Genomic DNA, 16,536 nt, shown 5'->3' with positions numbered 1-16,536 from the left:
GTGTAAGCTTAAAGTTCCTAGGTAGAGGAGCTTATATAAAAAAATAAAAAATAATAAAAAATAAAAAACTATGTAAATGGCATTCCTGCCTTTTCTATGGGAAGCAGAATATTATAGTAGTTTTATATCCTACCTCTGGAACCAGATCATTTGTGTCCAAACCCCAATTCCAATCTTCCTGGCTGAGTGACCTTGTGCATGTCATTTAACTTCTCTGAGCCATGTGTCAGGGTTAAGATCACAATCCTATGACAAGGCGCTGGACACCTCCCTTTGGGTCCAACCTCATATCAGGCCACTTTCCCTCTCCACTTGAGCCACTCTGGCCTTCATTCACTTCTTCCAATCGGCCATGTGCCCTCCTGCCTCACAGCATGTGCACATGCTGTTTCTTCTGTCTGGAATGTTCTCTCCACTCTCCATACCCTCACCTAAATAATGCTTTCAGATCTCAGGTCAAATATGTCCCTTCTTTGAAGAAGCCTTTGCTGACTCCCCAACCTAGATCAAGTCCCTACTCTTTCATTCCCTTGAACTTGATTTTCATACTGTCATTACAGTTTGCAATGATATAGTTCTATAATTATTTGATTGCTGGCTGACCCCCTACTAGACTCTAAATTCCACTAGGGCAGATACTGGGTCATTTTCCTCTCCATTTTATACCCTGCTCAGAGTCTGGTATGTAGTAGACACTAAACAATAATTTGTGGTACGAATTAATTTAGCTAGATAGTATTAAAACTGAAAATCACAGGAAATACTCTGTATATTTCAGATGCTTTTACAATTCAGATGGGGACTTCTTGATTGGTGAGTTCTGAAGATTTCGGACCCTCTCATTGTTAATCAGTCTCTAGCCACAAGCTGCTTTCTAATTTACACACATTATTTTTCTTCATCTTCCAATCTGTCTTATTTCATTTAGTGCAATCTACTGAGGTCTAGAGGCCACTGATGGCCACTGGTAGTCTGGAAAATATTCCTCGTGTCCCTCAAAGCTCAAACTCTATTTTCTGGTCTCTCTATCTTTGCCCATCTCTTCTGGGCCTTTCTGATCTGGAAGAACTGGGTAGCTGAAAAGAAATGAAGATTAATACCAACATGTGATTAACTTATTAAGATAACTCTATTTGTCTTCAAACTCACCCAATAAAAAGCCCATCTGTCATTCATAACTGCAATTTAAATTCAAATTTTCATGAGACCATCTAAAATGTAATGTCTATCAGAGATTTTTCTGGTCTGCTCATTCTATTTGATGGTTTTTTAGTACTGGTATTTTGGAGTCAACATTTTGATGCAGATATACAAATACCAGCCTTTCACTGGAGCTTTCAGAAATGGGTGATATTCCGTCCTATTTCTGCTGCCCATTTCGGCCGATTTACAAAACTGTGTATATACAAGCTCCTCATCTGGAGACAAAAAAAAAGCAGTCATTTTTTAAATTCACATTCTTCTAGACAGCTAACCTGTTAGAAGATATATTTCCCCCCTCCCAAGAGATTCATTAAAGCTCTTTTCATTTGGAATGAAAAATCAAATGCAGCGCTTAAGGCTTTACTCTTCATGAAGTGGCTCTCACACAAAAAGCATTGCTCACCACTGCCCTGTCTCCTTCGCCAGTACCCCAGAAAGGGAAGCTTCTCATTTATACCGAGTTTGGCAAGATGCTTGTGCAGCCCAATGAAATCTGCGTCATTCAGGTTGGTAATGTGTCCCCTTCTCCTCCCTGCCTCTCACTAATTTGGGAGCAATCAGATGTTTCAGCTGCTGCTATTTCCAACTCTAAAATTTCTCTGTCACGTCTGGGCGACAGGAAGGGAGTCTGAGTTATGCAGAAGGCTCCATGTGCTGAAGGGCGAGCAGGCTTGGGTGCCTGCTTTGTTTTAACATAGCAAACAATACCAAAGCAAAGAGCAATTGTCACTTCAATTGCCTAAATATTTATGCACATGCTGGGTAAGGCCCTGTTCCCATTGATGACAGTGGGGACAGTGAAGGTACATTTTTTTATACTATTATCTCTAGACCCAATGAGAGATAAGTCTAGATAGAATTGGCTTGGGTCACAGATGTGATTAGGAGTTAAGTTTTTCTTTCTAACTCATCTTTGATCTGGTCATCTCTCAAACATAGCTCAACAAAGCAGAGCTTTACTTTTGCATGTGGCTCTGGCTGTGGCCCTGAGGTAGCTTCTTTATAACTCTAGGTGTGATTTGAGAGTGCACACTCATGTCTGCTTTCCATTCCAGAGGGGAATGCGGTTCAGCATAGATGTCTTCGAGGAGACCAGGGGCTACATCCTGGAGGTCTACGGCATCCACTTCGAGCTACCTGACCTGGGACCCATTGGTAAATCATCACTACGAGCCTCTAAGGCTCACTTAAGACATAGGATACAGATAATTGCATGAAAGTTAAACATCTTTCTCCCCTCACTAGCTCACTCAAACTTCAGCTTTTCCCTCTAGACAACTTCTCCTCTAGACCAAGTATCTTCCCATAAAATACATACATAACAGAAAATGCCCCAAACCAACCCGTTATAAATCTCCCTAGAATATTACAAACACTGGAGATAAAGACAATATATAATAAATTTCTGGTTATACAGTGTACACTCTAAAGGATGTAGAAGTTTGGGTTACTGTGTGCTAGAGTCACCAGGAACAGCTTCACAGAAGAGATAAGATTTGACTAATTCTTGATGAAAAGTTGAGAAGTAAAGAGAAAAGGGAACAGTTTTGCAAAAGCATACAAGTGTGAATGAGCTTTGTGAATAGAAGGGAGAGCCTTTTCTTAAGTCAATGGGTTGTGTGTAGACAATAAAGTGGGCAAAGTCATAAAAATGGGCAGGGCTATATTCCTACGGAATGAAGGGACAAACTGGGTGACACATAGTCTATGAACGTCACATTCCTACTGAGCATACTCCACAAAATCCACACATGCAACAGTCAAAAAGGGTACATCGCTCAGTGCTATGAAGGAACTAGAAACTACAGCCCTGCAAGGCAGATTAAAACATTCACAAGTGAACAAAGGTCCCTTCAGTCCCCATCCTTCTGGCAAATTGGAGGCAGGAGATGCAGTGTTGGGAGGGGTTGTTCTCAAAACGTCTCTTGGAGCGAATGGAGTGGCTGGGAAAATTGGCCCTTCGTTTCATCTTTGGTCACACCTCCCAGTTCTTCCCTTCCTTGTGAACAGCTTTTTACAGCAAAACAGGGACAGGCCAGCATGTGCCTTCTGGTCACTCCCCTGAGGGATCCAAATATGCAGAGGAAGGTGGGAGGCAGCAGAGAGGCAGCTGGAGCCATGGTGGGCCTGCTGTCATCCTGCTCACCGCCCACTCTTCCCACTTTGCTCTGGCTTCCTGCTGCTCTGCAGTCAGCTTAGCCTCCAGGTTCCAGGGAACATGTACCCTCTGGAAAATATATATAATTTACTAACCAGACGGGGGCTTATTTTTTTTAACCCTAGGAGCTGGAAATGATAAAACACTCCCCAGGTTTCTCCTCTCAGAGTTAAATTATGTTTTTGCACTTACGCTTTTCATATTTGGTCTTTTGATTTATTTTCTTTCTCTGGAGAGAACACTTGCTCCTAAGCAAAGGTAAGCAGACAAGTCCTGAATAGTTCCTCCCTGAGTGGCAGACAGACTTTTCAGGCTGGAGAGGTTTCATAGACTTGAATTCTGAGTTCTGTCTAAGGAGCAGAGGCATGCCTGGGGCAACGGTATGTAGCCCTTCCTATCTGCGATCACAGACTGCCCATGAGTTCTAGAGTCATCAGGGTTTCCTTGAAAAGATAGAGTCTGGGATTCTGTCCCATCTTCCCTTTTCTCTTTTCTAGTCTCTTTCTCCCCTCCCTTCCCGCACCTGTAGTGATGAGATAATGCATATGAAATGGTTTTGTTAACCATAGTCACAACCTTAGGAAGTGATGCTGGTGATAATAATGATGATATTTGTGAATTTTTTTCTGACAAAATTCCTTGGATCCTCTTGAAAAAGTACTAGACTGAGAATCCAGTGAGTCTCTGAGCAATGAAAGCAATTTATGGAGTTGCTCTTGACATGAAAGAAAGCCTTTCTCTTTGCACAACCAAGGGTATCTTTCCTATGTCATTTTCAAAGTGTCTAAAAGACTTTTGGGTTACTATGTTCTAGGAGCCAACGGCTTGGCCAGTCCTCGTGATTTCTTGATACCCGTTGCCTGGTATGAAGATCGCCAAGTACCAGGTGGTTACACTGTGATTAATAAATACCAGGGCAAGCTGTTTGCTGCCAAACAGGTAAAGTAAGAGGGTTGGTAGGAAGGACACAGAATGGATAGTTATTGGGCACCTGTGAATTGCCAAGACCTGTGTTAGATACTTTGCATGTATCTTGTCATCTTTACCACACACTAAGGTACAAAGGGGTAGCACTAGCATTTGAACCCCTGTCTAACTCCAAAGGTTGTGCTCTTTTCACTCACCAGGCAAGGAAAATCCTGGCGATATGTCAGTCTCTCGAAACAGCGTGGAAAACATAATATGCAGGTTGCGTAACATGTTCTGAAAAGGAAAATGAGTTAACAAGTAGATCAGCCAAGATTCATATTTTCTAATCACTACCATGTTTCAAATACAAGCAATGGTTGATACAAAGCAAGTAGAACTCAGTTAATTAGCTTGGTTTATACCACCAGCCTGGTAAATTCAGGACATAAGCAAAGGCACAAATAATAATTTAGAATAAATAACGTAATATGTAATCTATAATATATTTCTATATGATATTACTTAATATACTGAATATATAATATATTAGAATAAAATAATCATACCATAAAAAGAACCCAAAGATCTCTTCTGGTTAACATTATTTGTTTGCTTTATTTTCTCTATTTGACTTATTCCTTATATTTGTCAAGGTATGTTATTGTCCTTGGAAAGAATCTAGAGGTTATGCCAACCAGCAGAGGCCAACCAGCTCGGCACTTAAAATTAATCCCTGAGGCAGACAACATTTTCATGCTCATATTCTCTGGGTCAGGGTCTTTCAAAATTCAGGGGCTATTTGCATTAGAAACCCTTAGGGAGGCTTGTTAAAAATTCAAGTCCCGGCCAGGCGCGGTGGCTCACGCCTATAATCCTAGCTCTCTGGAAGGCCGAGGCGGGTGGATTGTTAGAGCTCAGGAGTTCGAAACCAGCCTGAGCAAGAGCGAGACCCCCGTCTCTACTAAAATTAGAAAGAAATTAATTGGACAACTAAAAATATATATAGAAAAAATTAGCCGGGCATGGTGGCGCATGCCTGTAGTCCCAGCTACTCGGGAGGCTGAGGCAGAAGGATTGCTTGAGCCCAGGAGTTTGAGGTTGCTGTGAGCTAGGATGATGCCACGGCACTCTAGCCCGGGCAACACAGTGAGACTCTGTCTCAAAAAAAAAAAATTCAAGTCTCATACAAGTCTCATACTACTCTATCCTGGCAAAAATGAGAGCCTCTGGAGATGAGGGATGGAAATCTACATTCGTCTTAAGCATGCTCCCCAGAGTACTTTTTACATACAGTTGATAAAGAACTACCATTCTAGAAGCAGCCAGCAGCTTATCCAGAAAGGTTTCCACTTTCCACGTGGACCCTGAGCTGGTTATTCTGTGTGAGCCCTTTTTGATCCATTCTCCCTTCTTTGCCATGATCTGTGACCTGGGAGCACAGATTTATGTGGCCTGTACCATCTGGGCTCCCTAGCCAGCTGGTGTCCAGTTGAGTTCAACCCACAGGAAACTGGAGGGCAGAAGGAAAGACAAGTTGGGGTATTTTTCCCCTTCTTTCTCACTGTTTGGGACTGTGTTTCTGGCATTAGCCGCATTCCCTATAGCCTCATCTCCTGCTGAGTAGCTCCAGCGGTGTGCTGGAGCCAATTCATACTGACTTGCCGGAGCTGATGTGCACCTCTCTTGCCAATTCTGTGTTCAGTGATGTCACATTAATAGCTCAAAAATGATGATAGTGAGAGTATTTACACCCCAGAAATCAGAAAACACTATAAATAAAAGCTTTATATTTTTCTCCAGAGAGCTACTCATTCAATATTTGGTAAATATTTAATGGGACATATCACTGCGCAGCCCCCTTCTTCATGGTTCTAGCTCTTGCTGGAGTCTGTAACAATACTTCCCTCCCTTATTCCACATGCCTCGGAATGGCAGTGTCTTCCCATTATTGCTAGGCTCAGATACCTCAACAGCCGTTGTCATTCCACTGAACCCTAACCACACTTCTATGAGTAGTCCCTTCATTAAAGCCTTCAGGAAATTTTGAGTTGGATTCTATTTCTCAAACAGACACATAGCTGCAGTGGGGACCACCTTCCCATAACAGAACACTGATCCCCTCCTACCCCAGTACAGGGCCAAGAAACATCACCTTAAGATTGCTCTGAAATCTTAAGTCCTTGGGGTTGGAACTCTTAGAGGCCTCCTCTCCTCTCCTCGACTCACCCACCCAGGCACTACGTCTACTGGAAGCTTCTCTAGGCTGCAATTACCTGGAGAACCATTATAGCAGGTGCCTTCTGCACCAGGAAACAGAAGGTAGCCCAGACTGTTTGAGAATTGCTGACATCCACAGATTCCCACAGTTAAGTTAAAAATTGTTGAAAAGGCACTTCTTGGAAAATGTGCTGTGCTTTGCTGCACATGTGATCGGAAGGCAGCTGCAGCTTATGAACTGGAAAAATAGGGTTCGTGGCTAAGTGAGGGCCCAGTAGAGGGTGTGTGAAGCAACCACAAAATGATTAAGAGTTATACTTCTCCCAAAGGATGGTATGATTAAATTGAGAACAGAATCAAATCAAAAGGAGAGAGTTACACACAGAACATATTGTGGAATCACAGCTACAAAAACATTAGAGGCTAAAATCATCCTTCCCTGCTTTTTGTGATTAGGATGTTTCCCCATTCAATGTTGTGGCCTGGCACGGGAACTATACACCGTACAAGTACAACCTGGAGAACTTCATGGTCATCAACTCGGTGGCCTTTGACCACGCAGTAAGTCTGAACCATGCAGTGGCCCTGGGGATTGGGCAACCCTTGGGTGAGAGGGGTCCACAGTAGACCCCTGACATTCACAGATCTAACGTTTCCAGTATCACCTTTGGAAGCCCTAGATATAGTCACTTGTCCTTTGGGGGAGTAGTAAATAACATAGCTGGTGGGGGAGCCAGGAGAGATACTCAGCATTCACCCCTGAACACAGCTTCACTCTTTACAGAGGATTCACAGTAACTCTTTTAGATGGGTAGAAACTTAGTTTCTTTGTGAAACTATTTTCATTTATTCTGAAAAAACAACCAACTGCTAAATGTTAGTGATGAAGTGAGGAGAAAAGAGCATTTATGGATTTGGAGAAGTCTATGTCCTCACAAGTCTTGAGTCTTGAGTGTCTTCTGTGTGCTCTGGCCGCCTCCCGCAGTGCCTCCACTCCTGGCTGATTTTGGCAGTGATGGAGCCGACGGCCCTCTTCTAAAGTTCTTCATGTTCAGTGCTTGGATTTAAACCAAAGAAATTCTAGACTGTGAACTTGGTCATATTTTTCACTCAGTTAGGGAGTCACGAATAGGTCCCTGGTCTACAGCGCAGGCCCCAAAGGCCCCACATTCTTGATAAAGTGCTGGTTCTGAGACCCTGGGGGAAGGTTCATTTTGCAGCCTTGTTCGTGAGAGATTAGCTTAACCCACGAGCTGGAGGGATAATTAGAGTAGAAGCCAGAGAATCACAGACAGAAAGATTACTCTGAGCCGGTTCATCTTATCTCTGGGGGGAACAAAACTACCTCTTTGAACAACAGCAACTCTTAATAAAACCAAAGGGAAAAAGAAGAGTGAGACAGCAAGCCCAAAACAGCATGAAAAAGGATCCTGAGACACTGATAAAGCTTTATTTGTGCCTCACCACCTTCTCTTTAATAGTTTCGGAGAAACAGATGAAGAATGTTAACTCTCACAGCAATAAGAGTTGGGTTTTTTTTCATTTGAATTTACCAGAGGTTCCATATTCTCTGTACTATTGCTATGGTTATTTTTCCAAAATTCAGATCTGATTATTCCATCACTGCATTCGAAAACCTTTGCAGGCTTCCCAGGGCTTAGGATTAAGTCTGAGCTCTGAAGCGTGGTGTTTGATGCTCTTCACCATCTGTCCCTGGACTCGTTTTCCAGTACCACCTCTTGGCCCTCTTCCTTCTGTCAGTGCACCATGGGTTTTAGCCTGCTCTCTTCTTGACAAAATCTCTGTGTGCTTTGATGTCTTTTCTGTGATTAAAATTTCTTTTCCTTCTCTCCTTCCATCCCTTCCTTCCTTTCTTCTTCCCTCTGTCCCTCTCTCCGTTTCTTCCTCCCTCATTTTTCTCTTTCTCTCTCTCTCTCCTTCCCTCCTTTCTTTCCCTTTTTCTCTCTCTTCTTCATTCTTCAAGACATACCTCAAATATCACCTCCTCTTTGAAGCCTTCCTTCATTCTTCCAGGCAGAAGTAGCTACCCACCCCCACCCCACAATTGATGCTAAAGGGGCAGGGAATAGACTCCAGTCACCTTTGCACCCCAGGCCCTAGCACAGCATCTGAAAGCAAACATGACTGTTGGTTTCAATTAAATTGAATCTCAATCTTTGCACTAAAGAATTCTAAAGTTCTTGAAAAAGCATGATCTTGTCCTTCAACCTATCCCACCTCTACACTACCACTACCAAGACTAGTGATGTAAATGGTATATTTTAGACCTGAGAGTCAAACAAGGATAAGAAAGCAATGAACCAGTTCTCAGACTTTCTTGCCCACAGATACCATCTGTAATCTCTGTGATTCCCTCAAAGAGAAGCACGTCTACACCAAAACTTGGATATTGTGTTATTTCTATTTCCACCTTACTCTGAGCATCCCTCTGTGGCACATCCCAGCTCTAATCACCCTGACCTGAGGTTGAGAGGCAGGCACCATTGGTTCTGAGACCCATGGAGTAGTAGGTTGCATGTAATATAGGCTCAGCAGGGTGAAAAAGCAGCTCAGAATTCTCTTAGCTGGTGTTAATTCATTTTGCTTTAAGCACAGCAAGAGGGGAAAGTCAGATGAGTGATTACTGCACCTCGGTGCTAAGCCAGACTTCCCTTGTGTGATCAGAAATTAGACTGTCAGGCCGGGCGCGGTGGCTAACGCCTGTAATCCTAGCTCTCTGGGAGGCCGAGGCGGGCGGATTGTTTGAGCTCAGGAGTTCGAGACCAGCCTGAGCAAGAGCAAGACCCTGCCTCTACTAAAATTAGAAAGAAATTAATCGGCCAACTAAAAATATATAGAAAAAATTAGCCGGGCATGGTGGCGCATGCCTGTAGTCCCAGCTACTCGGGAGACTGAGGCAGAAGGATCACTTGAGCCCAGGAGTTTGAGGTTGCTGTGAGCTAGGCTGATGCCACGGCACTCACTCTAGCCCGGGCAAAAGAGTGAGACTCTGTCTCAAAAAAAAAAAAAAAAAAGAAATTAGACTGTCACTTGCAAACACCTTCATGTGTGGGTGAAACGCATGTTGTCCAGTCACCTCCCTTGCCTCATAGGTTCAGTCTCTCCTCATGCATTCACAGGACCCCTCCATTTTCACGGTGTTGACTGCCAAGTCTCTCCACCCCGGAGTGGCCATCGCTGATTTTGTCATCTTCCCACCTCGATGGGGGGTTGCTGATAAGACCTTCAGGCCTCCTTATTACCACAGTAAGTCTCTCTTTCGCCAAGCCACATGGAGAAACCAAAGGGACAGCAAAGCAGTGAGCACTACCCGTTGGGAGTAATGCCTGGGTTGTTTCTTGACACCTTGCATGGGCTTGAGTTCAGGACCCTGCCTCAGGAGGCCTAAAGCTGATCCCCAGACTTAAAGCCACTTAAATACCACAACTTCTGTAGGGGCGGTAGCAAAGCATTGACTCTGAGCCTAGATCCCAGTTTCTCTGGCCCTGAAGGGAGGCAGAGAGGCTGGCAAAGTGTGAAGCAAAAAGTCTCTTGACATTTCAGTTGTTTCTTTTGGGAGATGGGAAGTGGTGGGGATGTTGGTAGTTTGTTTTTGGAAAGCTCATTACCTATCTGTTCAAGAGTACGTTTTCCAATTATTTTGGCAGGGCAAAGCAGACTGCATTCTACACTAGGGGATGGATTCTATTCTGGAATGAGTTTCTGTAGAGCTTTCTTTGCCTAGAAAAAAACCTAACAAATCTATTTTTTATTTATTAATATTATTATTACTGATAGCTAACAATTATTGGCCAGTTTCTATGGCCCTGTTATAAGTTCTTTAAAAGTACTAACACATTTAATCCTTACAGTAATTGTAAAAGATAGGTAGTATTGTTGTCCCCTTTTTTTCAGACAATGAAACTGACACAAGAGGAATTAAGTAAAGCTCTCAAGGCCTCACAGCTAGTTAAGTCATAGAGTCAGGATTTAATTACAGGCTGTCTGATGCCAGAGCAGGCACTAATGACCACTAACTGATGTGGCTGACGTAGTGCCTGGTACAAAACATTTTTTTAATAAATATTTATTTAATAAGTGAATGCATCACCAAGAACGAATAAAATACTTCATGACTGTACTTAATGAGGTTGACATTTATAAGTGTGCAATACCTAGCTGAAAATCAAACCTAAAGGTCAGTGTACAATTCCACGTCCTGGAGTTTACATTTTTTTGTACATAGAGCTTTGGAAAGACTCTAAGATGCATTTCAGCTGAAACATTCTAGAAACCAAACCCTTCCTTAGCCTCAGGGCCTTCTATTTATATGAGGTTCCTCTCTACATATACCAGCTCCCAGGTGCCAGGGCTCAACAGAATAATGGGAAATTTAGGCATTGTATCGGGTGGGGAACTAAGGCCCTCAGGATGGAAGGAGGCCACTTTGTGGTCAAATGCTAACATCCTCCTTTTCAGGTAATACCATCATGGTGGAGAAAACAAAACAGTTACTCCTACAGAGACACCAGCTGCTTTGTGAATAGTGTCATAAATCCTTTCTAAAGAACTTCAAGCCCATTAAACACCCTAAGTGTTCTCCTCCTGGAAGTTAGTGCAGTGGAGCTGTGGTCCCCAGCCCCAGGGCCACACAGCAGGAGGCAAGTGAAGCCCCACCTGCGCCCACAGCCGCTCCCCATTGCTGGCATCACCGCCCAAGCCCCGCCCCCTGTCAGATCAGCAGGGGTTATCAGACCCTCATAGGAGTCCGAAACTGCACATGCCACGGATCCAGGTTACTGCTCCCCAGGGGACTCCAACGCCTGATGATCTGAGGTGGAGCCAAGGCAGCGACCTCTCCACCACTACTCCCTGTTTGTGGAGAAGCTGTCTTCCACAGAACTGGTCCCTGGTGTCAAAAGGGTTGCTGACCGCTGCCCTAGAGGAGCTGTTGTCAAGGAGAGAGAATTGCCCTGGCTTACAGCCTGCACCTCACATGCTAGTCTTTCATAATTCGATATTTAAGGCTGGGCACAGTGGCTCACACCTGTAATCTTAGAGCTCTGGGAGGCCGAGGTGGGAGGATCACTTGACCTTGCGAGATGGGAGACCAGCCTGAGCAAGAGCAAGACCCTGTCTCTACTAAAAGTAGAAAAAATTAGCCGAGCTTGGTGTGTGCCTGTCCAGCCTACTCGAGAGGCTGAGGCAAGAGGATCTCTTGAGCCTGGGAATTTGAGGTTGCAGTGAGCTATGACGATGCCCCTGCAGTCTATCCTGGGTGATAGAGACTCTGTCTCAAAGACAATAAGTAAATAAAATAAAATAATTCAATATTTCACTATTGTTCTTGTAGTGAGCTTATTCTGTGTGTCTGAGGTAGTGCTTCTCACATTTTAGCATGTGTCAGAGTCACCTGCAGGGCTTTTGCTAGATTACTAAGCCCCACAGTTAGAATTTCTACTTCCGTAGGTCCAGGACAGGACCTAAGAATTTGCATTTTTAACAAGTTCCTCAGTGATGCTGATGCTTCTGTTGTGGGGACCTCATTTTGAGAATATTAGGGGATATAAAAATCACTTAGAATACCTTTTTAAAAAAGTTTATTCTCAGGGCCCACCCTCAAAGAGTTTATTGGTTGATATTGAGGTGGAACCGCAGAATCTGCATTTTTAACTAGCAAGTTGGGGGATTCTGATGGAGGAAATCTGCAGACTGCATGTCGAGAAACACTGGGCTAGGGTTTGTCTCCCTACCTAGGTGGAGGAATAATACAGTGATCTGACTTGGACAAGCTTGCTCCTATGTTATAAGTGCTCTACCCACTCTTTAATTTTGATTTGTAGTTTGGAATGCCTGAAACAAATGGCCTTGTGAGATGCCTCCTACAATTTTTTAGTGATTCTCAAAGTAAATTTGGCCCCAGGGGAGATCTTATAAAGGTATGGTAGGCCTGAGTTAGTTGGAAAAAAAAAAAAAACACAGAACCCGGTTAGAAATTAGACCAGAGATATTAAAAATATTGCTTTGGCAATATTCAAAATCTTTGCTACTTTGATGTGACTTTATAAGAGAAGTAGGGAATTATTTCTGTAGAAATATCACCTCCAGTCATCTTAATGCACCTTAATCAAGTAGATTCAGCTTTAATCAGAAAGGCAAGGTACATCCCCCACTGTCCTTTGAAATGTAGAAAATGACATAGAAATGTCATCACCAAACTCATTGCTACCTAAATTAGTATTCACATCAAAGCTGAATTCTGTCTTGCTTTCTTCTTAAAATTAAGCCATGAAGGTGACCCTGAGGAAACATACTAGAGCAAGGAGCATGACAGAAAATTTAAATTATGAGTAGAACTGTTCTTAAAATATAGACATTTTATGCTTACATTTGCTTCCGCTATTTCCACTTCATGGAGAAGCGAGTAGAGCTATGATCTGGATCTTACCTTTTCTGCAGGAGCTGTCACACTCTCACTCGCTTTGTAGGGGCCTGCAGTAGCTTTTTGTTTTCTGGGCAGGGTGGTTGTAGCTGTTTCATTGATTATAAAAGTATTTTAGCACTTGGTTATATTTCACATGTAGGCAAGAAAGGCAGGCATTTATCATGTCAAATGTTTGGGTTTGCAAAGATTGCCACTGCCATATCTTTCTACTGTGTCCACAGTTTGGACTCTCAGCACTCTCACAGGACAGACTATAAGTAGCTTTAAACAGGCTATTTCTTATTCACCTCTGTATCACAGTACCCAGCACAATGTCTAATTATGGATGTTGGATGGCTGGATGGGTCAAGTGGGAAATGGATGGATGGGTAGATGGATGGATGGAGATGGAGTTACCTTTACTGAGGGGTTATATTTCTTTAATTGTTGCTCTAAATCTATTGCTATTCTAAAAAAGAGCTTTGTTTCTACAAGCATAAGATTGGAAAAGCGGAAGCAAGGTGATTTTTGTCAAATTTTGTGTGACCCCAGAAAGCACAACTAGGACTTATGAATTTAACTTACATGAAAGCCAATTTCCATTTAATATAAGAGGGAACTTTCTAATACCCAGAGCTCTTCAATAATATGATAGGTTGCTTTGTAGAGTAGAGAACTTTCATTCACATGCAGGCAGAGCCCAGGAAGTAATCTGTCAGGAATGATATAGAAAATTCTTCTGTATTGAACAGAGAGGTAAGGATCCCTTCCAATTTTAAGATTTAGGATTCTCTGAATAGGATGTCAATGGAAATGGAAAAAAGAAACAAATCTAAAAGACATTTTGAAGAACAGAAGAATAAGATGATATCAGATTCAGACATAAAAAATAGTATTTGTTATAATAAATCGCATTTATTGTCTGTGTTTTACAGATACCAAGGTTCTTTCACGCATAGATTATCATTTGATAATGGACTTTAAGTCTAGAGTTCTTTTCATTACATCACCTTCCGTCAACACACACACACACACACACACACACACACACACCCTAGTTCAGCTTCTAGATTTGGAACCAGAAATACGGTGACGCCATGTACTAAAGTGGAGCTATTGGGAAGGGGTTCTGATCTGGGAGAGAACATATGGGGCTTGTAAGCTTGGATGATAGGGTATTAATACATATGCTCCTTATTATGATTTCCATTTTAATGATTATTTTGTCTGGGCTCTGATTTCTTTCAGATCCAGCCTACTTTTTTTCAGGTTGTAGAATGCAAGATCTCTGATAATCCACATGACGATGCAGTAGAGCTTTGCCTGCCAAGAATGACACACTGATGAATATTTTGTGGTTGTTCTTCTGTCAGTTGTATTCCTTATTAATCCTATAAAATGTATTAGATTCTCCTATCTTCTTGGCATTCTGCAGAAATAATGTTTGAGGGGTCTTGCCTTGGATAATAACAATAACAGTGCTTAAACCTTCCCAGGAAACTGCATGAGTGAATTCATGGGACTCATCAGAGGTCACTACGAGGCAAAGCAAGGGGGGTTCCTGCCAGGAGGGGGCAGCCTGCACAGCACCATGACCCCCCACGGGCCTGATGCCAACTGCTTTGAGAAGGCCAGCAAGGCCAAACTGGCACCTGAGAGGGTTGCTGATGGCACCATGGTGAGCAAGTTCAATGATAGGCTCTGCTAGCCTCTGGGCTCCCCAACCTTGTTGAGAGGAGTGACTACTTTTTATTTCTCCAAAGTCACAGAAAAGGAGTCAAAAGAGGAGAATTGTGTGTCTGTGTATGTATGTTTACACATGTGTGTGCACACACCCTTGTGTATGTACTAGACTCCTGGTGTGGTAGTATAGAAAGAACTTTGGACTCGGAGTCAGACTTGGCTTCAAGTCCTACTTCTTACTTCCTGTGTGACCTTGAACAAGTCATTTAACTTCTTTGTGTTTCATTTTCCACATCTGTAGAATGGGTATGGTATCCCACCCAGCAGATGGCTGTGAGTTAACCTTATAGACCATCCAATACTGTTCAAATGGAAGGGAATATTATTAATAGTGTGTGAAGGGTCTTCCTGTTTTGTATGCAGCCCTGTATATACGCTATGTCTCAGAGTCTTCTGCTTTTTGAAGTAATCCTCTAGGGCCACAATAGCAGCAGAGGCAGGATGTCACCTTCAGCCAGTTTCTCAAGCCAAGGGGAGGTCAGGAAGCCTTTGCCTCACTATAGTCAGGGCTTGTGAGCAGCAATTCTCAGCTGTTTTCTCATTTTCCTTTGCTCTGCTTTGGCATGGATGAAACTGATGGGATTTAAACCCTGTTTTGTATTCCTCCTGTGTCAGGCTGTAAACATTGAGGCTGAACACAATTGCAGTTGGCTGCGGTACTTGATTTTATTTTATTTTTGCATTCTTGGAGGTAGAGTTTATGAACCACAGGGAGTAATTCTATGCTGAATCATATGCAAATTTCCTTTACATTTTTAAGCAAATGCCTTCAAGGCTACCTGGTTTAAAACTGTAACACAGACCTGTCTGACTCCATGCTTGCAAACTACCTAAGCAGTTAGCATTATTTGTCCATCTGTCCTATGCAGTTTTCTTTCAGTCTCAGCCCCAGGGCCAGGGTTGGTGGAGCTCCTTTGAAAGGGAAGGGTACATAGAGTCCCATCTGTTTGGCTTCAGCTCTATTTTTCCTTGCAAGGCCTCTGTGGAATTTCTGTAGAACCCCTACATCTCAGTGAGATGTGGTTTGACAATCTCAGTTAAGCTATTGCCTCTGAAGGCTCCTGGAAGTGCATTCTTGGAGGCTACCCAAGAGATGCCACTCAATAAGCTTTGGTGCCCCAGCTTGGCTTTGGGTAATCGATGTCACCAGGTAGCTGTGTTCCATATCAGTGAGGCAGAAGACAGGGCTGTTCCTATGGGGAGAAAGACTTTGGGGTAATGTCTAAGACCTGGAATACTAGTGAGAAAGAGCTTCCTATGTAGGAGGGGTTAGGAGGATGGCAGACTCTGGATATTCAGGGAGCCAAAAATACCTGGTGGGGAGGATTCAAAATTTTGCCTGACTTACTTTGAATCTTCCTCACCATTTCTCATTGTATAATTTAGACTCAGGTGTATCTATATGCCTTATCCTTTTTCTAGTTTGGAGTGATTAACTTGATACAATACTATCTTCAAAGCTCAGCTGGGATGGGGCTTTTGTTACCCTAGTCAGACAGCAAGGCCCCTAAGAAGCAATCAGCCAAGAGACAACAATAACAATGGCCATAATAATGACCCTGCTATCTGAATAGTGCTTTATAACTTGCATAGCACTACACATGATCTCATCCAGTCCTCACATCAGCCTGTCATGGAAGCCAGGCAGGGATACTCATCTCCATTGTTTCAGTCAAGAAGAAGTTAATGTACAGGCGTATTAGACCCCAAACATTAATGTGGATGCTCTGCGTTGTATCACAAGAGAATTCTATTATTTTACTTTTGCTTCTCCATAATTTTTAAATTTCCAAGTGCGAGCATATAAGAATTTTTGAATTTGGTTTTTTGTGTTTGTTTTTTAAAAGCCACAATGGGTAGGAAAATCAAAATTTGATGAAGC

General features: G+C 42.8%; 1 protein-coding gene across 1 annotated transcript in view; it reads left to right on the top strand.

Annotated features, from left to right (window-relative positions):
* HGD (homogentisate 1,2-dioxygenase) overlaps positions 1–16,536 on the top strand; it is a 42,127-nt gene that overhangs the window by 24,533 nt on the left and 1,058 nt on the right. Inside the window, exons 7-13 of the mRNA XM_012641720.1 lie at positions 779–813; positions 1,630–1,709; positions 2,259–2,358; positions 4,176–4,300; positions 6,944–7,048; positions 9,628–9,754; positions 14,408–14,589. Coding sequence (XP_012497174.1) covers positions 779–813; positions 1,630–1,709; positions 2,259–2,358; positions 4,176–4,300; positions 6,944–7,048; positions 9,628–9,754; positions 14,408–14,589 — 754 coding nt within the window. The remainder of the gene's footprint in view (positions 1–778; positions 814–1,629; positions 1,710–2,258; positions 2,359–4,175; positions 4,301–6,943; positions 7,049–9,627; positions 9,755–14,407; positions 14,590–16,536) is intronic.

Source organism: Propithecus coquereli, unplaced genomic scaffold (genome assembly GCF_000956105.1).
Source record: "Propithecus coquereli isolate 6110/MARCELLA unplaced genomic scaffold, Pcoq_1.0 Scaffold10, whole genome shotgun sequence".
In the NCBI taxonomy this organism is placed as follows: Eukaryota; Metazoa; Chordata; class Mammalia; order Primates; family Indriidae; genus Propithecus; species Propithecus coquereli.
This window is presented reverse-complemented; position numbering and strand designations above follow the sequence as displayed.